This window comes from Anopheles merus, chromosome 2R, assembly GCF_017562075.2.
Source record: "Anopheles merus strain MAF chromosome 2R, AmerM5.1, whole genome shotgun sequence".
Classification (NCBI taxonomy): Eukaryota; Metazoa; Arthropoda; class Insecta; order Diptera; family Culicidae; genus Anopheles; species Anopheles merus.
In genome coordinates this window covers 28,077,880-28,100,828 of record NC_054082.1, presented here as the reverse complement: position 1 = coordinate 28,100,828, position 22,949 = coordinate 28,077,880, and the positions used below count along the sequence as shown (strand labels likewise).

Genomic DNA, 22,949 nt, shown 5'->3' with positions numbered 1-22,949 from the left:
TACATCATCACGTGTGGTCTCTTTTGTTATTATTTATTTCTTCATTTAAATATACCTTCCCTCCCTTTTTGTGTTTTATGGATTATCCTATGCGTGGATTTAAAACATCACATCTTAGCAGATAGAGCAACACCAAAATCGAAAGGTTCAATCAACTGCTGGGATGTGACATTTTTCATGCACTCTAACTACATTTCAAACACACAAGATGAAAACATAATCTGACAGAGAAAACGCCACTGCTATCGTTTGGGCTTATGGGCTTGTGCAGTGCCATCTTCTCACCGCGCCTCCAGCCCCCTCAATAACGCACTTGGACATGCTCACTGCATCCGCACAACGATACGGCCCGGTTCCATATCGCTCCATAAGTGCAAGTACATTGGCATACTACAGCCAATTCCGGCTGCATCCGTTGGTCGATGGCCGATAGGGAACGTTAATGAACCGGTTGCTCGTTTTCCGATACATTGGACGACATGTCAAGATTGCTATTATTACTATTATTATTATTATTGCCCGTCAACAAAAATGCATACATGCGATGGGAAGAAAACAGGGAAAAAAGGAAGCAATGGCGCTTTTCAAGCGTTTCATAAAATGCGGAGGAAAGTTTCATTTTTGGTGCTTGGAGTAGGTTTGCGATTTTTTACCCGCTTTGAGGAGATAATAGATTTCCTATTTGCTACAGACCTTCAGCTCAATGGGAAGCAGTTGTATGGATCGATAACAAGGAATGCTTAAAAAACCGGGACTTTGAATGAAAATATGCCGGTTTAATAAATGATGTGAAGAGCTGATTATCACATAAATGGGTAATTATACAGAGCCTTTACTGGTTCAAAGATTCTGTATTTGTTTTGCACTAATTATTGTACGATAACACATATTCTATACATACACATTTAAATGGCTGTACAGCAAAAAAGAAAACCAGTAATAATTAATATTACTCCTTACTTAAAACACACCTTGTCCCGTTTTATCGATCCTGGTAAACATCGCAATAAAGAACGATTAACGGTTGAAGGCGCCACACTCGTCGCGACAATCTTCAATGGTCGTAAAATTTCTTCCCCAAACCGATCAGTTCGATCCTCACCAGTGGCAACGGAGCTTTATGTTTCGGACAAAATCTCCACTACATTTCGAACCGCTCGAGAAGCTCGAAATGATCGCCAAGCTGCTGCACGGTTGCATTCAAACCAGATAAAAACCCGCTGCCGGCAGCCGGCAGTGGAAGCTGTATCAATAAAACCACCGACGCGAAAACGGAGAAAGTGTCTCAAACGGTTATTATTTTTCAAAACCCTCCCCTCTCCCCATTTTGCCTACCCAGCGATGCGGTTAACTGGAATGAGGCACGGAGGAAAACACAAAAATTGCACCAAGTGGTTTGTTAGTGATGCACCAGTTCATGCTCCTCGAGACGCTCGGACAGACGCTCGGTGCAAGGCGGGCAACGTCCAGCTCCAGGAAGAACTGCCGCTGCTCCACAAGGCACCACTGCAACTACTGCAGCAGCATTGCGGGGGGGGGAAAGTACACGAGCCGACGGACAGGGGGCTCAACATATAACGCATCTGAAACTAATGCACTGCGGCTGGCGGTTGTGGGGCCAATTCGTTGCGGCTGCAGAATCACAGCCGAGCGCTAAAACCGTTCGCACGAAAGCGAAACGGAAATGGCAGGCGGACAGGCGGACAGGCCGGACCGCCGGGCACAAGGGATGCACATGCAACAGCCAGCGTCCAGCGTCCAGCGATCGCTGGCACAGTTCATTGGCACAGTTTTGTCTTTTTGGTTTACTACTTTTCTTTCGCGCTGCTTCACTTCACCTTCATGCTTCGCCCAAGGCTTTTTATTCGTTCATTCAATTCCATGCCGCGGGTGCATGCCGCTTAAAGCAAATAGAACGGGAGGAATGGTAGGGGCACCGACGACGCAAACCAGTGCACCAGCCCGACCATGTCAATGACCACGAAACGTGTCGCAAATGGTAAAATGCCATCGGACGTGTGAATGTAACAGACAAGTTCGGCAACGAGCTCGTGTTTTCCTTTCCGGCACGCAACCCACCGATAGGCCGATAGGGAACGGAGATAACAAATCGATCAAAATAATGCTCAGCGGTAGGAGAGCGAAGAGAGAGTGGGGGATGCATCTAATGCACTTTAGCTGTCGGACGTGTCCACGTGTCTTGAGTTCATCTTAATTCGCACCACTCCAGGAATAAATCAAATGTTGGCCGGCTCCAAACTTACACACCGTCGGTTCGTCGCTTATACCGGCGCGGAGATTTATAGATTCATTTTTGCACCCGTTCCGTTTCTCTTTACGTGCAGCCCAGCGAGCGAAGATAAAGCGCGTACGTCATCATTTAACTGCGCGTGATAAAGATCATTGCGCTGGGATTTTGCGAAAGATGAATGGATGGCCAAAAGGTGAATGCATTGCGCATGGGAATATACAAGCCAAAGACATTGCGATGGACGCTTGTGATAAATGTTGTCTAGCCGTAGCGGGTGAGGTTGATTTACAACCATGACCATTAGGTTCCTTGGCGCTCATTGCCGGTGTGACGCTGTGCAAAGAGTGTGTGTGTGTGCCGTTAGCGGAGATTCTAATCGTTCCACGCAAGCAACACAGATTTGCTCGGTACTTGATGCCCATCCTGTGTTTGGTGACCACGTGCGGCATATATTTTAGTTCAACTTCAGCTTTGATTGGTTGTTACAGTCCCAATCTCTTTCACATTGAACCGGAAATGAAAAAAAATATTAAACCACTTTCACACCGATTTTAAACCAATGTGACGCCATCGGCTGACGCGCCGTGTGTCGTTTGGCGACATTTGTCAGCTGAACATTATGAATAACCTCAATATCGTTTTACATCCGCAGCGCTCCAAAACACAACAAACGGATCCACCCGTTGACTGTGACTCCATTGTGAGTCATTTTATTTCTATTTCACAAAAATGTCTGAGCTGTGACGCCGCTGCGCTGTCAGGTGACGAAAATTGTATTAAAATTTCACTTTTCAAACCTACCTACCAGCCGCCGAGCTGCTTTGCTTGCTTGCTTGCTGCGAACCAGCTCCTGGCCCTGGCTCCTGTGTGCATTCGTTTTTCGCTTATTATCGCTGCGCCCGTCGTAGCATCGCCAAGCAGTTTCCAATTTTCCATTTCGGCCAAACTCGTGCTCCATCGCCAAAAACAAACCGCAGTGGCAGTGCCGGAGAAAACTGGCCGTCAAAATCGGAGGCCCAAAAAATTGAATTTGAATTTTTCCCCGTTTCCGAAAGTGCATGAAAGAAAGTGAAATTTGTTTCACGCCGCAACACTGCCCGATCCGAACCGGGCGGCTGCTTATCTCCGGCCGACTCCGCCAAAAGGGAAGGAAAAATCTTTCTCGTTGAATCGCTTCCTCGCTTCACACCACACGAATCGTTTCCGTGGCAGTGGCAGTAAGTAATTTCTTCTCCTTGTCACTCTCTTTCTCTAGCTGACCGCCCAGTCCGGGTGTGTTGGCTCATTTTCACTAACAAAAACACCCCCGAGGCGGCTTTCATTCTTCGGACCGGCGGTTACGTGGTTCAGACCGTTGTCGTACGCCCTTGCCGTGCTGAAGGACGCCCGGTAGTTGGGCGGCTGGAATAGAAATGCTGGCAGTGTAGTAAAATAGCAGCAAACAACAGGCACACGGAAATTGATCGAAATTCAATTATCGAAGGTTGTTCGGCAGTAGAAAGGTGTGGTTTTTCATTGGGAAACCAAATTCGTTATACTAACCAGAGATGTACTAGGAGTATTCATCTGTTTTTCTTTTGCCCAAGCTAGTTTGTAGAGAAAGCATACGGAACCCGGAAGTTTTTTTTACAATTTTACTAATTTTCTGTGTTGAGATGTCGTACGGAATAAAGTTACGTAAATAAATTGAATTGTTTTTATAGCTGACTAGCGTATTGATGAAATAATACACGCAGGGAAATGAGCTCACGTGGTACTAAAACTATCATATACCTTTCCGCTATTGTAGTGGATTTTTTTAGTATATAATAACAATTATTACAATTTTAAAAGAGATTAGAATATGATGATCACCGAAGTTAAACCATTGCGAAAAAGAAAATTGTAGAAGGAAAGGAGGCATCTGAGCATTTTAATAAATCAGGACAACATTAAAAACATGATTGATTCTCTTGCATTAAACTACGACCATTTGCTTTCCTTTCTTGAACCAAAGGCAAGCCTTCTAGACCTTCTGCCGTGCTAACCTTAGCAAATGCAATTATCGTAAAAATGCATGTGAAAACAAACCTGTTGTTTCCACCCCTGCTGCACCGATCGTTAGAGACGGACGTTTACGATCCACAACACAAAACTCCATCCATTCGAATGATAAGACACTCCAACCCCATGCTGCCGGCAATTGAAAAAAAGACGATATACTAGAAATAGTAGCATGAGCAGCAACATACAAACTACACACGCTCGTAAATCAAAGATACGTCGTTAAAAATGTTGAACGACCATTAGTCAAGTTTTTTTTTTCGCTCAAAGCAAGTACAGCCGGTCCCGCGGTCGCATCATTCAACCCACTACACCTGCCGGCAACAACAACCACAACACCGTTCTGCTATCGGTTGACTCCACTGCCGAGCGCAACCTCTGGGCCGCTTTTTGCAAGTGCACGACGGCTTCAAACGATGGCATAAAAGGTAAACTCTTCCTATTCACATCCGAGTGGGCACACCGAGAGTGAGGAGAAAAGGGCAACAACCCCCATCATTAAGTGGTGTTGATAACACACCGTTTTACTACCGTCCGGGCTGCCGCACGGGAAGATGTTGCACGCTGTTGCAAAGTGTTGATAGCAAACGCGCTCGGCAACGGGTGTTTTCTTTTTCCGCGAACGGCACACACACACCCGCGAGCTGTTTGAGGATGTTGAGGTTTTCGGTTTTCCGCACCGGTTGTACGCCGTCCATGGAACGTCCATGTGTGCGGGAATGTGATCGAGCGTACCCCGGTGGCTTGAAAGCTGGGCCATGGCGGGGCGTGGAAAACGATGTAGAAATGAAATTTGGTTTTAAACGTTATTGACAACTTATTTATTTATGATCCAATTTAATGGTGAGCCACTGCACGACTCGGTAAATCATGGTTTCAAAATTTCCACTGTTTCCAAAACATTTGCTTTTCAACACCTGCAAGACGGTGAAACTGATGATGCAGCAACAACAACAAAAACTACAACCGAAAGTATCCGAAGATGACGTTGCGTGTATGACACGAGGAAATATCCTCCTCTTAAACGTGATCATTTCGAGCCGTCTCTCGCGAACATATTTTATGCTCGCGTGCCTACATACGACGAGGTGACCCTTTCAGCGCGTACGAGCTGCGTTACTGCGGTTACTGGGTTTGTCGTGCAATGGGATTGAAAGTGATAGCCTAGCCTCAGCCCTCCGCTGAGACCCTGCTTCGCCAGCCCGAACCGGTGCCGGTGGAAAGTGAAACATCAATGATAAGCTGCCCAACGGCACTTGTCGAATCGTACCCGGGCCACGTTGTCGCGTTATCAGGTGCCTTATAATGGTGGTGGGCTTACGCAGCTTTCTAGCAGTGTGCGTGCGCGTCTGTGTGCGGCACGTCGTACGCATGCCTCAGGTGGTGGTAAACATTGACACATCATCGGCCCTGCTTGTTGAGTAGCGCGGCATCGCTTTCCTGTGCTCTCTAATTAACTCTCTCGAGCGACTGCAACGAAATCAGGCGACGAACCCGGGCCGACTCCAGCGAACCGCGCCGCAATTGTGATCAAACCCGCCCGATCATACCCTCACACACTACCTGCTTTCCATCTCCCTCATCAATCCCAGTTGCCAGTTGCCCTTTATTTCTTTCTTTTCGCACACGCGTGCTTCAACCCCATCTCGCCTGATAAGGTGTCTCGATTGAGTCAGATAAATTAATCGCACTATCGCAGGGGATGCGGTACCAGCACGCAGACAAGGCAGCTGGAAAATTTGGTCCCCTCGCTTCAACCCTCACTTGCCCGGTTTTACCCGATGGCAGTGGAAAGCCAGCAGTAGGTAAAAAAAAAACAAAATCGAACGACCACCCCAACGCCAGACACCGTACCGGGTGCCCCATTTCTAATTACTCAACCAAAAATGGTAAAATGGAGATCGTACTTTCCCCCAAAATAAAAATGAAATGAATAGAGAAGGAGAGCGAGGGAGTGGTGGAAACAGAGGCACGTAAAAATCACATCCAAAATGCAACCGATCGTAGCTAATGGACGGGGTGAGAAGGGGTGGACACGTTCACACCAAACCAGAGGCTGTTGATTGCTGCACATACATACACACACACACATACACACGCACGCACACACACTCTTTTTATCTCGGCATCTCTAACAAGCAACATCTGTGGACGACTTGATACGACTTATCACCCGGTAGAGTAGGTGACCCACAACGAAGCCACGTCTCCATGGAAGGAAAGCAACACGATCACGATCAAGCCGGTGCGGTGATCATGCAAGAAAATACCAGTCCAGTCGTACAAACGAAAGTGAGCGTTAAGCGCAGCAGAGCAGCTCGTGTAAGAAGAATTTATTTCACAGCATCTGTTCGCGTGTAGTCAGGTATTTCTGGAATGCAACTATTTTAACTTTTTTTTAAATTAACAGAAGCAAAATTTTAGATTTCTTTCGAAATTTGATTGGTTTAAATTTGTCGTTTTCGTGTAACCTTTACATATTATCGGGATGAAATACAGTCTTTTCCCGAATCACGCGGTTCTCGACTTACGCGGATTCGAAGGTACACGGTTTTCTAAATTTGACAAATCAGTTGTCAAAAAATTAAGTTTTATAGTCAATTATGCGACTTTAAAAATGCTAAAATGCTGATAATCTATTATAAACGGGTCCTTTCTGTTTTAAGTTGGTAGGCTGAAATTTCAGCCTGTCAGCTGTTTGCATTGTATAGCAGTTTTCGAGCAGCTATCTAAGTGGGTATAATATACAGGTGAGCTTATCCTAAGGTGTATGAATTTAGAAGGCTGATTTTTATCGCTTCTGCTTCTGAATGAAGATTTTAGGAGTATTTTGTGTATTCGTTAAGCCTCCAAAAAGTTTTTTTGAAAAAAAAATTACTGAGTAATCTAATGTTTTTTAGCTGAAAAACGTGAAAATCGACATACGCGGATATTCGAGCTACGCGGATTATTCGAGCTACGCGGAACGCATAAACCGCGGATATCGGGAACCGACTGTATACGAGACAATCACGTGGAGTGACCAACTAAATTTACAATGTAAATGTGTAATATCTTACAGGGTTTTACAAGTCAAAATCGAATGTCAACAAAACAATTTCAGAAGCTCAGTTGCAGTTTAGCTGTCAAAAGTTGTTGTTTCACCGCATCGATGCTATTTTCAATAGCGCAATTTGATTTTTAAATCACTCAAGTTGGTTTTTTAGAGGCCTTTCGCATCGTTTTGCAAATTAAATCACGTATTTTGAGATTATTTATATACAAATCATTTATTTAGTGCGTTTATAGCGTTATATTTATGAAATATTACGTATTTATTGTAAAAAATAATATTTTCTGTGCAAAAAGCTACGAGCACTTGCGTATGTAAACATGTACAATGTTTATGTAGCTTTTTGCACAGAAAATCGCAATTTTTACCATAAATACGTAATATTTCATAAATATAATGCTTAAACGCATAACAGCACTGATCTCAATCATATAATCTCAAAATACGTGTTTGAATTTGCAAAACGATGCGAAAGGCCTCTTAAAAAATACAACTTGAGCGATTTAAAAATCAAATTGCGCTTGTGAAAAATAGCATCGGTGCGGTGAAACAACAACTTTTGACAGCTAAACTGAATCTTGTGCTTCTGAAATTGTTTTGCTGACATTCGATTCTGACTTGTAAAACCCTGTATTACTTGTCCTGAGCAAAATGTTTGGCAATTTGTTTTTGACTTCAACATAAAAATTATTGTATATAGCATAATATTCTACCTGTATTATGCCCATAAAACAGTAACATGTGCTTTTTACATTCAATTTTCGGCTCTCCAAGCTTCCCATTCGGTTCTCTCACAATTAATAGTAATGATTTGATAAAATAATTCACCCTTAACCTATCTTAAACCGACGCACAGGTCGGTTTTATTTCCCAGCCTCAAAACGCACCCCGCACGCAGCGATTGTTCTGCTCCTTCCCCACCCAGTGAAAGAAACTCACTTTCATCTCACTTCCCAATCCCGGGGCGATACTGTGGCAATTTCGGCGTGCCTGGCATTGTAGTCCCCCCCTCGGGGGGCCGCACACGATAACGATCTCGTGTGCTTAGGGACATTCATGCATGCAGCATGCATGCGTACGGGCACGCATGCCAAGGCGGTACCTTGTCACCCGTTTTCCACCTCTCACCGCTAGCACCCATTCCCGCTGGGAGTTCCCGGAGACCGGGGCGTTTAGGGCTGCACTGAGATTCCGCCCCTGAGGCGGCCGAATGAGTTTGCGGTACTGTTGGGCGTTGCTGGGAAGTGAGTCTACTAGTCGCTAACGAGGAGTGAAACTGAAAGCGAACAAACGTTTGCTGCCGTTGCCGGAGGCTGCAGATCAACCGATCCTTCTGCCCATGTAAACTTGACCACTCGACCCTATCCATTCCCGGCTGCCCGAGTTTCGGTACGGATGTTTTAAGTCAGTTCATTTGTTTTGTCCACTCGCTTGGCGATGGAAATCGGAAGCGGTTGAAAGCAAGCGGGTCAATGGAATGTGCATTTATTGAACTTCCCCTGAGCAAATAGCTCAGGTGGGCGATCCGCTTTTACCGTTCCGAAAGGCCCGGCACTCCAATCATAATCCCGCTGGTGGTAGCCCTAGCCCTACCGTCCTTTCGACAAACAACACCTCGACAAATTCGTACGCTCGTAAATGATTAATGCTTCTCCGTTGCATCGGTGTACGATCGTGGTAGGAGCAAAGAAAAGAAAACCACCGCGTGTTACATATTCCATCTTCTTGCTCGCCCGGATCGCCGTGACCGTTTCTAAATTGCTCGATTGCACATCGCCCTGCCTCCGGTTCGCTTTTGAGGTCAGACCTGGCTAGACCTAAGTCATCGGTACCGAAATATACCGTGTGGGGGGTGAAAACACGAAACAAGATTGATGACGTTTGCATCTGCAGTTACCGCGCTGTGCAATAAGACATCGAACACTGAGTTCCGGGTGGGTCACGTCCCGCTGTCTGGCATTGCTATCTGGGGTTGCAGCTTGGGGCTGTCTACCGCTGGAGTAATTCGGTACAACGTGCAAACAAATACCACAGACAGACAAGTGAAACAACGTAAGTGCTGTTTTCATCAGCTTATTTGCAGTAATTTGTATTATGCGCTAATAACGGCGATCTCTGTGTGTGTGGATTTGGTGCGAAGTGTAATCGATCGCGATTCAATGAGAGTCATTACATTTAAGAAGGATTGCCGTAGTTTTGTAGCTTATGCAGTCATTGATGTCTTTTTGCATTCGATATTTCAACTGCAATGCAATTGTGCCGTGAATAAAACAAGCGTAGAAACACAGTTTTCACTACATTGTGTAAATCCTTCTTGTGAGACAGTACCGAAGATGTCATTTGAACTACATACGGCAGCTCTTATAAAGTGAAAGATCATATTGTATTCATCCCCACGACGATCCACGACATACGTACGCCTATAAACCCAATTATGGCGCTGAGATACGAACTCAGCCGTCGCTCTCACAAGCGCCCGGTTGAGAGTTGTCGTTCCTCAATCAAATCAATTCGCCCCGCAGTACTGGATGTGAAGCTTTTCACACACACACACATCGTTTCAAGTGAGAAAGTTTGGGGGTATGCTACCAAAATGCACTTTATTTATAAACCGCCTCGCAAACCTGCAGCCCCACCAGAAACCGTACAGAAAGAAAATACCACATAAACTGTGCATCACACGTCACAGGCACAACTGTCTCCCAGCACATGCAGATGCAGCCGGATAAGCGGCTGCGGTGGAATAGAGGAAATGGAACGGATTGTTTGAATTCACACGGTTAGCGTTTGGGATTAACGCCTTCTCGCTTTTTGCATGATTTTCTCTCACCCAACCGATTTGATGTTACATTTAACATTAAATCGTTTTCGAAAGTGTTTCTGTGATGCCGGCTGGGGAAATGGCTGTTCTATTTTTAGGCCCCATTTAAGGGTTACTTATTTGGTGAGGAGTATCATACAACAGCCATTCTGTGCTAGCTGCACTACTATATGGTACCATTTTCATTTGTATTGTTTTTCCGGCTTTATTAAATACGACGTTCATCAATTAAACATTGCTACACTTATTAACTCATAAAATCATCAGCTAATGTACTTGAAATATGCCATCGATGCATATTTTTTGGCAATTATGCATAGCATTACAATTACTCATGCTAATCTTGCCATAAGACTATGATAATTATCGTCATGAATTCCACCCAAGCTAATTATTGCTAACAACTGTGCAGATTCTTTCATTCTCCCACAACTGCAGCCAGCGTATCGAATGCACTTTCGCTACTTTCGTATGCATCTTAAGCAATACTGATCGAACCAACGTAAAATGAGACCATGGACACATGTGCTCAAACACTGGCCAAACCCCATCCAACACACATTGTCTTCATTCGTTGGTTTGTGCGTGTATTTTTTTTTTTCATCTTCTTTCAATTTACTTTGACTGTCCGTGCGGCAATGCATGCCCTACTTGCGGCCCCAGTGCATTGCGATGCATTTTGCCCACTACGTACGTCCTGCAAGGTTTCTTTATTTTTAAAACAAACATACTCCGGTTGCTTAATACTTCCACCTCCTGCGATCTAGTTTAATTCCGCCTCCTAAATTCTGTCCATCTAATGGCTCTATTACAACAAAAATGGCACCAATCAGCAGCGCAGCTGTTGATTCCGGATACGTGCGGCATCCGGCTATGATCCAGGCACGGTATCTAGGCGAGCCTGAATGGATCGCGAGCAAACATAAACCATCGCACACTTGCCTGCCCAAAGGGGGTACTGTGTTAATCAAACAATCGATTAGCCAGCGCGCGTTAGCATTCACCGGGCAGCAGGCTCACTTCAGCGAGGCACCAATTGCTAACCGAACCGTGGTACGGCGACACGATAGATCTTGCCCGGCTAGCCTACCAAGCGGCATCTCTCGCATGCAGTTATGCTGGCCTCCTCCGGCTCCTCCGGTGCATGGTGCGCTTCGTGCATGTATAAACAGCCAACATTCGCATGCACAGCGAGCAGGCACGGTTTCTCATGTGGGGCGTTGGCTGGCGTTTTTATGCTACCAGCTTGGGCGATGTTGCAGGTGCTGATCAAGGTCAGTATGCTGACGCTTTCCTGGCTGGCTCTTCCACTCAGACACGCACACTGTTCGCGCTGTTAAACGGTGTCGTCTTGAGCCAGCACGCCAACACGATCGTTTGTGTTGGTAATGGTGGTGGTGTTGGGGTTGTACTCACAGAGCAAATGGATCGTACTGTTTGTGGAAACAATTTTGAAGCTAACGAGTGATATCGGTTGTGTGTACTTTGTCCGTGTTTGTGGTTTTGCTCAAATAATTGTACATAATTGAGTAAAAGTGGCAAACATAGAGGACACAGTGAGCCATTGAAACAGGCGAAAAAATAAATATGTTTACACGCTAAAGGCGACGAAAAAAGATTTACGGAAAAATACATTCAAGAGCTTTATTTATTCTTTTTGTTACTATTACTATTACTTTAACAAAACTGACATGAACCGTAACCTTGTGATTTTTCTCCAGGAAGATTGTAATGTATACACACTTACGACCATGCAATCGGTAGACTCTATACGACGAAATATACAGCCAGAAGGGTACGTGAACAAAAGATTATATAATAATCGCAACGACATTAATGTATCATCTTGATCACATCGGTCTTGGAAGATTCTGGGGATTATTCAGCCTCGCTCCAACGCTAATCAATTCTATCATATGATCCGCATGTCGGCTAATGCTATTTCGGATTACTTTGACTTTGGTGTTTCAATCCAGTGCTTTAAAAAGGATCCGGTGTATGCCGGTAGATCGCAAGCCTTCTGCCTCAGCCTCTGCCTTCTGCAAGCCTTCTGTATGTCTTCTCAATTAGTCCAATTGGTCCGTTTAAGATTAAATTAATAATTATTAATAATGGCAATAGTAATTTCTAAACTGCTTCCTATAATCATATCTTCTACTTTGGTTTGATAAAAGCACAGTACATAATAATGGAATGTTGGCAAACTACTAACGAACGACGTTTCTCTTTTAATCAATTTTAAAATAACAAAAGATCTAAAACAACGCTTAACGTACATAAGCTATCCCTATAAAGGAGTAATTATATCAGGTTAAAAATAGGTAGAGATAAAGGTACAATTAGACAGCAGGTTAACGTTTAATGATCAATCAGTTCAGAAACGTTTTACTCATTTAGTTCTTCGGCATCTTCGTTTTTGTGGTGAGATGCCAGACTATCATTCAAGATGCCTTTACCTTTACAAACCTTTACCGACGCGTAAAATAAAACTTAATAAGCGGTTCACTTTGGAATTGAAGAGCTCGTAATTTATTTATTTATTTATTTATTATTCATATTGTCTAACGGATACAGTTTGATCCAGAAGAACACTCCCAACCCGTACTCCAACAGCTCACAAAGCTTAACCTAACTAACCCTTATCTGACCTAGTAATTGACCCAATTTTAAAACAATATACACTGAGGATAAAGTCAAAATGTTGGTAGTTTTTGTTGAAGCTCCTACACATTTGTCTGTAATGAGTTCGTAATCTGCGTAACGTGATCTAGAACGCGGTAAGCGAAATAATTAACCAGTTCGAATAATTCTTTCTGGTGCATTGATGTTCAAGTTCACTAGTAAAGATAGAGCATCAATCTCACTTCATAAATTGTTGCCACAAATGAAGATTGTGCTTCTTCACGTCTTTTCTCTAATGTAGAAAGTCCTAGTTAACCTTGCCAGTGTGATGCAATGAATCGTTTAGAAATAAGTTGTGTAGGTCTATAGTGTTTCGATGACTTTTGTTATTAAATAAATGAATGAATAAATAAAATCAAGCCACACTTGAGTGATCTTTCCTCAGCTCCAGTGTTCTATAAAGGTGTTTCCCCTCGCCTCAACCGGAATCTTGTGATATGCATATACTTTTGAAGATAAAGTCTATTTCAATTTGTCCTCAGCATTCGACACGATTGGATAGGATAATCCTATGTACATGGACTATGCATTATCATAGCCAAAGTACAATCACCACCCTGCTACAAAACACTGGTAATCGAATCGAGGCTAATATGTTTCAAATATCTTCCTGTGTATTCATTTTATGGCAACCCGCTTGTACCATCAACCATCACGTTACAGCAAAGCCAAATCGCATGTTCAGTGCGCAGGCGCAGCACGCTCACCGTAATCCGTAATCATTTTCTGTTATTACCACCCATGCAATTGCACGAAGCCACGAAGCTGGTGCGTATTATCAGCCGGCAAAGCAAACAAACAAGAGCATATAATCAGCCAAAATTTGTTAATCGATATCTCGTTACCTCGTACTGGGCAATTACACCTCCTAACCGTACACCGTATGTATGAAGGATGGCTTATGGTACGTGCCCCAACAGCAAACTCAATCCTAATCATTTGATGTAAAACCAAACAGCACACACAATACCAACCAATTTGGCCCGAAGACGATCGTGCGCGGTTATGCGATTTGAATGTGAAATCTCTTTCGCTCCCATCCCTCGCTCTTTAATCTAAGACTGCCCCTGATATGATGCTCCGAACACAAATAGGCAGCGGGTTGCTTCCTGCTTGCATTTACTGCTTGCCCGTTTCATAGCGCACGTAACAGCTCGCATTCACCACCACCACCAAGACACGGGGGAGTGGTAAGAGTTTGCTGTAATAGAAATGCATTTTGCACTGCAAACGTATACGAAGCGGTAAGCCAGTAGTTCGTCCACGGGCCCATCCTGTTGGCAATATAAATCCAAACACAATGGTCGCTTTGTATGCAGTGGCGGATTTAACGGTGCGCGGACTGAGCGGCCGCGGGGGGCCCCGTCAATTTAAGGGCCCCGTGGATGGTAATTCCAGCATATAGAACAGTGTGTACAGTAGTCTCAATATGCACCCCCCCCCCCCCGCTCGACGCCAACCGGGGGGCCTCTTCTCCTTTTAACGCTTAGGGCCCCCAACACCCTAAATCCGCCACTGTTTGTATGGACAGATAAAACGTTACCACGTTTAACGGTTGCCTCCGTTTCGGTTGGGAATTGTCATCGCAGGCTACGGGCGTGCAAAGCCGAGCTACGAGGCATCCTACCGTCAAACGTTTTCCTATTACAAAGACAAGCATAGAGATGCCACCGAACGTTACAGTCCTTTTTTGTTGCTGGTCAAATCTTGAACAAACTACTGAGCATATCTGCTGTTTGTAAACGGTATGGAAGGAGAACGAGATCGCTTTATGCAACCGATAATGGGACATGTAAAACTAAAACAAAAGCAGCATACATAATGGAAACAGCAAACAGACAATAAAGTCTGTTTACCTAACCCGCAAAGCACATAGATTGATGCGATAGTGGTATAACCCAACATCCAAGACACTATTCAAAGGTAGAAAAAAAGCTTCACGATGACAATTTCAACAACCACCACTGGCATACAACACTTCCGCAAAGCGGTTGCTTTCCGTTTGTGTTGATGATCAGTTCCCTAACACTTCCTCGTTATGTACTGCACTGCCAACCAGTGAAAGTACATGCCGCCTGAATAGAAAGAGCCTCCGAGTGATCTTCTGTCTAGATGTACGCACACCGCGACCACACAAATAAGTCAAATTCCTTTCGAAGGGTAGCGAAGGGTGCCGCAAGGGTTTACTTTCGTGAAGCGAAGGTGTGAGATTGTGGCAGCTGGCTCTGGACGGATTGGAACAATTGGAACGCATTTCTATGGGTGCATTTCCAGCCGGTCGGGTTGGAATGAGACGTCTCACAAAATGTTGACAACGATCGTTCAGTAAGATATGTAAAGTGAAACAAATACTTTAAATTCATTAAGCATTAGTATTTCCCGTTGGCATGGAGACCGCTTTGGGCAAAAGAAAGTCCATTACTTAAACAGGTAAATTGAATTACTTCTTACGTTTTGTGCGTGACAATTAAGTGATAAATAATAAATGATCATGCCTATAACAACTCTTTACATCATCTCGTTGCATTGTTCAATTATGAATGAATCTAAAGAGCTTCCTCCAACATTTTCTTACCGCTTTTTAGCACTACCACGATCAACCCAATAGGAGGCTTGCAACGCTATAAAACAATCAAACCCCCTTTATAGTCACTACATCATCAGCCCTTCTCCGGAAGGTTACAGGATTTACCTTCCATTTGAATTACGTCCCAGCTCGATTGGATTCTCTTGTTTGCCTCACCGTGGCCCGCTTCCGTACTCCGTTCATAAAAAAATACCCTTCCTAATGAAATAATCAAATCGAAATCGATCATCGCCTCCGAAACACCACCGATCCATGTGCACGCACATCCGGATGTAAGTTTAACGTACGATTTCACTTTAGTTTGCTGACCTAACGCTCCATCCCCGCATTGAGATCGGGTAAATGGTGTTATTGAGCAGAAGGAAAAACACACACACAGACAAACACAAAAACTCCCACTTATTTGCTTGCTGTTACTCTGTCCAACACATGATGATGATGGACGTAACATACTTTGCTGGATGCTTCGAAGCTGGTCAAACGTCGATTCCAAATTCGGTTACACGCACAGCCGCGGCAAAACGGGGCGGAAGAGCATTTGTCACGAGGTGACCACTGCGACGAGCGGTATGGCGAAGAATGGTCACACGATAGAACTGCCTTCACTCTTCCTTTCGTTTGGTTGACAAACAGTTTTGCTTTCACGCAAAGCGTTCCCGCTGCATTAGCGCTGATGTCATTGCGGATGATCACCGCCATCATCGGTATGATCACCAGAAGTGATGCGGTGATCCGGCAGGGCCGGATGGAAAAGAGGTCACTTTCGAGGCATACGACACCGCATGCTAAATTCGTCCCCATATTCAAATAAGGCGAGACGAGAACAGCAATTGCGAAAGAAATTATCGATACCAAAGTTGGGCTGGGTTTGCGTGTGTGTTTGCGTTTGGGCGTGGTGGTCTTTGGGTATTAACAATTTCACCTCAATCAACCGGTATTTATGGGTCAGAGGCTCAGTAGCTTATTTTAAGAGAATTTCACAAAATTTTTATTCGATTTCATTAACGTCAAAAAAGATGAATCACTAAGGTAAAGGAAGCAAAATGGCTCAGCGACATCTGGTGGCAATTTCATTTACTGTTTGCACCGTATAAGTAGATCTTAGTAAGATCATTGACAATTTATAAAAAGAACCTTCTATCATTTTCACGAATAAGTCATTTAATAAAATATTTACTTCAGCTAACGATTATAATGCCTGTCAGCATCAGCTTATCCTACTCTTCTACTTATCTTACCATTTTCCTGCAATAAGCGTGACCTTCGACTATAGTCATTGGGGGAAAAAGTGAAAGAATTCTAATTAAATTAAATTATCCGTTAACCATCCACACCCTTTCCGTGTGCTTCTCCTGTCAGCAAAATTATTCTCCTTATTCTGCTGGCATAAGGGAGTAAGCAACCCTCACACGTCGTGTGTCCGCTCCATTCACGACCTGATCATACTAGCCGCTGGGCCGCGGTACATAAGACGGGCACGGTATAGTTTTGCCTTGTTATCAGTGATCATAAAATTAAATCGCTTTGTTTTCACTATTCGTTTTACCCTTTTCCTTTGTCCATTTTCGTGCACTATCGACCGAAAGCGATCATGCTGCTGCATGATGCAAAATTGTGAAAAACACCCAGCATTTTCCCCGTCCCACCGTTCCGCCAAACTCTTTAGCTGTATCCAAATTAAGCATGGTTCATGATGGTAAGCATTCGGTGCTTTTTTTTTGTTTCTGTTTCGTTCATGTTAAACTTGTCCCAATTATCTTCCGCGTTTTGTCGACCGGTGACTTGGGTGATCGACTGGCTACGAACCTCGAAGTTTCGGTGGTCGCGACGAAACACCAATAAAACAATGATGCTAAATATAATAATAATGCGGCTCCAGCTTTAGCTGAACAATGCCGCTCGCTGAACCAGTGGGACAGGTGGTGACAGACATTGTGGCTGGTGCGGAGGTTCAACTAAATGACCTTTCTCTCACCGTAAACGACACGATGGTGCATCAGCGCCGTCAGTCGACCAGATCTTGCCGGGTGATTTGTATGTTTATTACATTTTTTCTGTCCACTTTCTTCGGAAAACTTGCTAATAAAGCAACAATGAACCTCATAATGAGCACCATGTGATGAAAGTGAAGCTAGTGTAACTTACTGGATGAAAACTTAAAGTCATGCCCAAAGCGCAACACTGTTTCGTGCGCATAAACTCTATATAAACCTAAACACTGTGTAAACATGTAAAACAAAGGTCAATAAACGTTCATCTTAAGTACCCGCTGCCTACACAACCTGTTCTCCCCATTCCTCCTCTAGAGGTGTCAAAAATCGGCGATACGGGAATGGCTTTCTCGCCGCGGCTTCATGCACCATACCACGCTTGCCAGAGGCTGGAAGAAGCTGGACTACGGCCTTGACCACCAGTTTTCTGAAAGCTGGCCAACCCCCCGACACAACTCGACCGAAAGTTGTCACTTGTGAGGTGTGCAACCTTTTCCATTACCGCCCAACTGAAGGATTTGGCCCACTTTCTTGCTCAAATCCGGTCGGCGAATGTGCCCCAGCATCTTATTTTAGGAGTTTGTGCTGAGGGAAAAAAAGAAGGAGTGATCATCATCGATCAATGCAATGACTTTTGCGATGCAAAGTACTTCACTATAAGTTTCTTTTGATAAAATGAACTGCGACTGAGACTTGAACATACCACATCCCCGGCGTAGAGAGTAACTGGACGTACTAGCTCGTTGAAAACACGTACCTCCATTCCCTACTGACACGCAACAGTGTCGCTCGCCACTTCCAACCAGCTTTTTCGCCCTCGGACATGCCTGTTCCTGAATGATTAGTGAAGATCGGGTTCGATTTTGTCATTCAACCGCATGTTCCGCAACATTGCCGTACCACCAGCTCAACGTGCGCATGCCATTGACCTTACATGGTCCGTCTGTATCCTTCCCTTTGCGTAAAGCTAACTGTTTGCCTCCACATCTTCGGTTCCTCCGGTGGCCCAAACTGACCATTAATACCTTTTACTAGCCTCTTGATGCCACCACTCCTAACTTCTTCGTACGCCTCGCCTCGGTAAAGGTATGTCGCCTAATCTCGTTCAAAACGGCTCGAAAAGAGATTCCGTGTGCTTTGGCCGGGGTACCACCATTTTGATAGTGTGTTTGATTGCTTTACTGCTTAAACACACGCGAAATAGGACACGATAGCAACCTGCCCACCTCATGTGAACACGTTCACCAAAGTGTGTGTATGTCTACCCTGTTTCTAATATTCCGCGCCCGGGCACACACTCTCTTCCTCCGAAACCCTCCTCTATCCACGATACGTTTGAACCTCAGACAGGCGATCGAAAGTTGAACCACGGCCACCAGACATTAGGGAAGCAAACGAACGAAACGATCAGCATTTGGTCGTATTTGGTGCCGCAGGACATGAAACTTAAATTTACGCACATCGGTTTTAAGGCTAAATATTTGTATGTTTCATTTCCCCTTCTTTCACCGCTTTCGTTCCCGAGCCTGCCCGAGCAAACAGATCGGCATGGCAGCGATCAGATCGGCCCCCGGGGCTGCACGGTGCTACTTTTATATTTTGTTTTTCTCGTTTCCGTTTTGAGTTAATGCTTCATTTAGAGAGATTATAAGGAAGTGGCTGAACGGTATGGCATTTTCGCTGGCGAAAGTGAAAGGAAGCATGCCGTTTGGGAGCACGGCGCACACGAATCTGATGCATTTGCAGCAACGGTAAACGGTTCCTTATGGTGTTTGTCCGGTTTTTCATAAGTTTTGCTTCAAAATTTGTGGGTGTTTAATTTTTGTCTAAAAACAAAAAAAGAACCTTTTCTTATCGAAATATATACACCCGAAGCAACCCGTGTGGTAGTGCAAGTGCGCATAAATTGTTCCCCTGCATGTTTATTCCATTCTGTCTAATTTACATGCATTGCCACATTGGCGATGCATTCTCTCCCGCCAACCGATACGAGTGCAAAGACCACTGATAATGGTCTCGGAAAAGCGTGCTGGAAATCTCCGGTGGACAGTGAGGGAAAGTGTGACCGTAACGAACGGTGGCCGAATTATAAACGCCCATTAGCCATTATCGCACCTTTGCGCCATTATAAAATAGAAAGATGGACAGATGAACGATAAGGTTAATCTGGTGCCGTTTTCTTCTACCCCTCTGCACCGGCACTGCAGACGACGACCCTGCACTAGAAGATTTATTCCACAATGCAACGACAATATCTTGCACATTGCATACTTTCTTGCACTGGACGTGCATTATACTACACACACTCACACTGCTGCCATAGGAAGATACATCCGATCTGTCCCAGAGGCGCCACAATTCGCAGGCCGTCCCCCATCGGCATACAATGGGTGTCAGGTCGCTGGAAGTGAAAAGAAATCCATTCGTTATGGTAATACGCGATCGCTCTTTGGTGCGCGGGTTAGGGGTAGTGGGTACACAAAACGCTTTTCCCTAACAGCTTTTTTTTGTTGCTGAGGTTGCGAAAGGGAAGTTCGTTTGAGAATGCTTCGCCTATCTTAAACGTGTCTGTAGCTGGTAAAATAGCAATTAGCAGTGCAAGATAAATATTTAAATAGCAAAAGCATTGTTTCCTTTGGCTGGAAAAGAAACGTATACACGGAATGATTTAATTAAAAGACTAACACCTTTTAACGGTACCATTTCCAGAGCAATGGAAAATAAGCTTCAATAATGATTGATAGTTCGCTTGCTGAAATGTGTTAATAAATGAAAAAGTTTGATAAAAAGCTACTTTAACATGAACAAATATTTACATAATTATGGTTTTAGTCGGTTATAAAATTAGGGCAAGATGTGACACACTGAATTCAAAGCAACTACGCTGTATTTTAGATATTGCAGTTTGTAAAACGCGTTTTGCAGTTTTATTTTGTTCTACCCATGTCGAATCTATTCTATTTAACATTTGTCCCTGTTGAAAAATAACACGTGCTTGTCGCTTCCCAACCACACCTTATGTACAGCACAATTTGATCTATTGTTTGTCACTTATCCATATTGGAACAGTGGCAACATACATTATGCATCCTGAAACACGGATCGAAACTTGGCAGCTTTATAGCTGCTTTACACAAGATGCCCCTTTCCTCAACAGAATCGGATTGCTCATCTCTCGTCTTTCTGTCGATCTTTCTGTTCTGTTAACTGGCCTTGAAACACCGACGGAATCAATATTTAACAAATACTGCATCTAAAAGTAACGTTGGATTGTAGATCAACCAAGGCAGCGACACAAATCATTCCTGAATAAAACATGCTCTTCTCGCGCCTAGCTCAAGCACCTCGAACGAATCGTTCTTTTTATCGCTTACAGCCTCGATTAAATCGGTATGGTTAATTTTATACAACTATATCCTCCTAGCCCTAGAACCGGCGAAATTGTTACGTGTTTGCTGAACGTATTTACAACAAGGAAGGGACACAAATACAAAAACAAAAACAAAACGATAGGCAATAACATCAGCGATATGTTGTAGCGACGCTGTTGCACTTGTTGCTTACATCGAAAAGCTACCGCGGAGGAGCGCGCTTCGGAGTTTGTTCACTGGCGAAGACTACTCGGAATGCGCACCGGAGCAGGAGCAACGCTCTTAGCTGCGAGCATCGTTGATAGTGGCGGGTACACGCACCTCGAGCCCCTCCAGGTCCTTCGACAGTGTGATTTGGCAGCCGAGTCGGGAGGTGTCGGTTAGCTCGTACGCTAGGTCCAGCATGTCCAGCTCCTCGTCGCTTGGTTTTTCCGGCAGACGATCGTAGTCCGCTTTCGAGAAGATCAGATGGCAAGTGGAGCACGTTAGCGTTCCTTCGCAAGCGCCGAATCCTTCAAAATCGATATTGTTGTTAACGATGACGTCCAACAGTGAGTCTCCGATCTTGCCCTTCGCCTTCACCCGTTCTCCATTCGCGCGCACGAACGTTACTTCCACCCTAAAAAGAAAAATGAGCGCATTATTAGATATACTTAAAAAATGAGTTGAAATCTTAGTTGCATCGTGGGCGAAATGTGGCAAGCATTATCAAATCGTGTTTGAATGTTATGGTTTATGCAACACAAAACCAAACCAGGAAATGTTTCTAATACACATGACGCACCATGACATTCAATTAGACAATGCCTCGCATATCAATATAACCGTTTTTTACTCTATTCAAACCTTATCTCGTAGGAAATGCAAACAGATAATGCAACCGAGCAAAAATAGCATCAGATAACATTCTTGCTGCATCATGCCGTAATTTTTTCTGAGATTCTTCTGCCGACGACTTATCAAATATAAATTTAAAGTACGATTTTTTCCAAACTTACAAAAATAAACCCAATTGAACTTGATTAGATGTGATGAATTGCGATAATTTGAACAAATTGGTAAATTGACCGTGGTTGTCCAGCAAACAGTGAACCGCCTTCAGGGTTCGGCAAACCTTCACATTCCTCCCAAATATCATGCAAACTTTCACTTTTGTTGGTTGGAAAGCCTTTCCGCTGTGGTTGAAGACGGCAAACCAAGCTTAGGAAGTAACGTTGTTCGCGGGCGGTGCTGAAACCTCCCACCAACTATGCTTGCTGATTACAGCTTCAACGACGGCGACAAAACGCACACATACACAACCACACCTTTTCTAACATCAGCAATTTTCTAACTGCGGATCTAATCAGCACACTTACTCTTCGCTTTGCAACTTTGGCTGCGAGGTGGACAGCGATCTTGCACTGCTAATGCCATGCGTCGTGTGTGCCGTCCGTCTGGTGCTGGTGAACGCGGAAACGCTGGTGGCAGATTGCAGCGACCGCATGCCACTGGTGGCCAGCTCCGTCCGGGCAAGCTGCTGACAGAGGAACCGTGACGTAACCGCCAGTCGGAACATGATGATATTTCACCGTCGTCGTTCGAATCGGCTATGACTTGAATGGGAGGTGCGAGCAGAGGTAGTTTCGTTCCGCGTTGTTGTTGTCGTCGATCGTCCTTTCTGATAAGGTTTTCTTGAGTAGCTGGCAAGATTCTCTGCAGCACACGGGTAACACTGGAACACTAGCGGCTTCGGGAAAGGGTTATGCTTTACGCTAGCATAATCAGCTGGCCGGAAATTGGTAAAATGTTCACGAATATTTCGCACTGCTGCCTTCCAGCTTTTTACTCCTTTCGCCACCTCATGAAAAACACTTACCTTTGACAGTTGTGAATTGCTCAACAGCAGATGCAGGGCTCGTGTCATCGAGCCCATCGGGAAGGAACACAAAGGTGTTGCTTTTTAATCATTATCGCAGTTTATTTGTATTTTGAGAAACTCCATGCTTATAAAAAAATTTTTTAATAAACCTCACTCCAAATTGCTTTATTCATTTTTATTTATGATATTTGTTATAGAAACTTATTCCACAACAAAGAGGCCAAGACCCCTGTGAATCGATTTTGAGCAACTTCACAGAACTGTCATTTTAAAGCGCAAAAAAAAAACAA

At 44.3% G+C, this 22,949-nt stretch overlaps 1 protein-coding gene across 1 annotated transcript; it reads right to left on the bottom strand.

Annotated features, from left to right (window-relative positions):
• Positions 1 to 20,316: 20,316 nt before the first annotated feature.
• On the bottom strand, positions 20,317 to 22,665 carry LOC121589591 (adrenodoxin-like protein 2, mitochondrial). The gene is made up of 2 exons (XM_041908650.1): positions 22,157 to 22,665; positions 20,317 to 21,417 (listed from the first exon to the last, which is right to left on the bottom strand). Exons 1-2 carry the CDS (start codon positions 22,354 to 22,356, stop codon positions 21,081 to 21,083), a joined length of 537 nt encoding a protein of 178 aa, XP_041764584.1. The 5' UTR covers positions 22,357 to 22,665; the 3' UTR covers positions 20,317 to 21,080.
• Between the last annotated feature and the right edge of the window lie 284 nt (positions 22,666 to 22,949).

What these genes read in the sequence shown, in the direction of transcription:
- LOC121589591 (XM_041908650.1), bottom strand. Translation starts at nt 22,356, where the DNA reads ATGTTCCGACTGGCGGTTACGTCACGGTTCCTCTGTCAGCAGCTTGCC. An exon ending in CCAAAGTTGCAAAGCGAAGA is followed by an intron (nt 21,418 to 22,156) that starts GTAAGTGTGCTG and finishes TTTTCTTTTTAG; the next exon opens with GGTGGAAGTAACGTTCGTGC.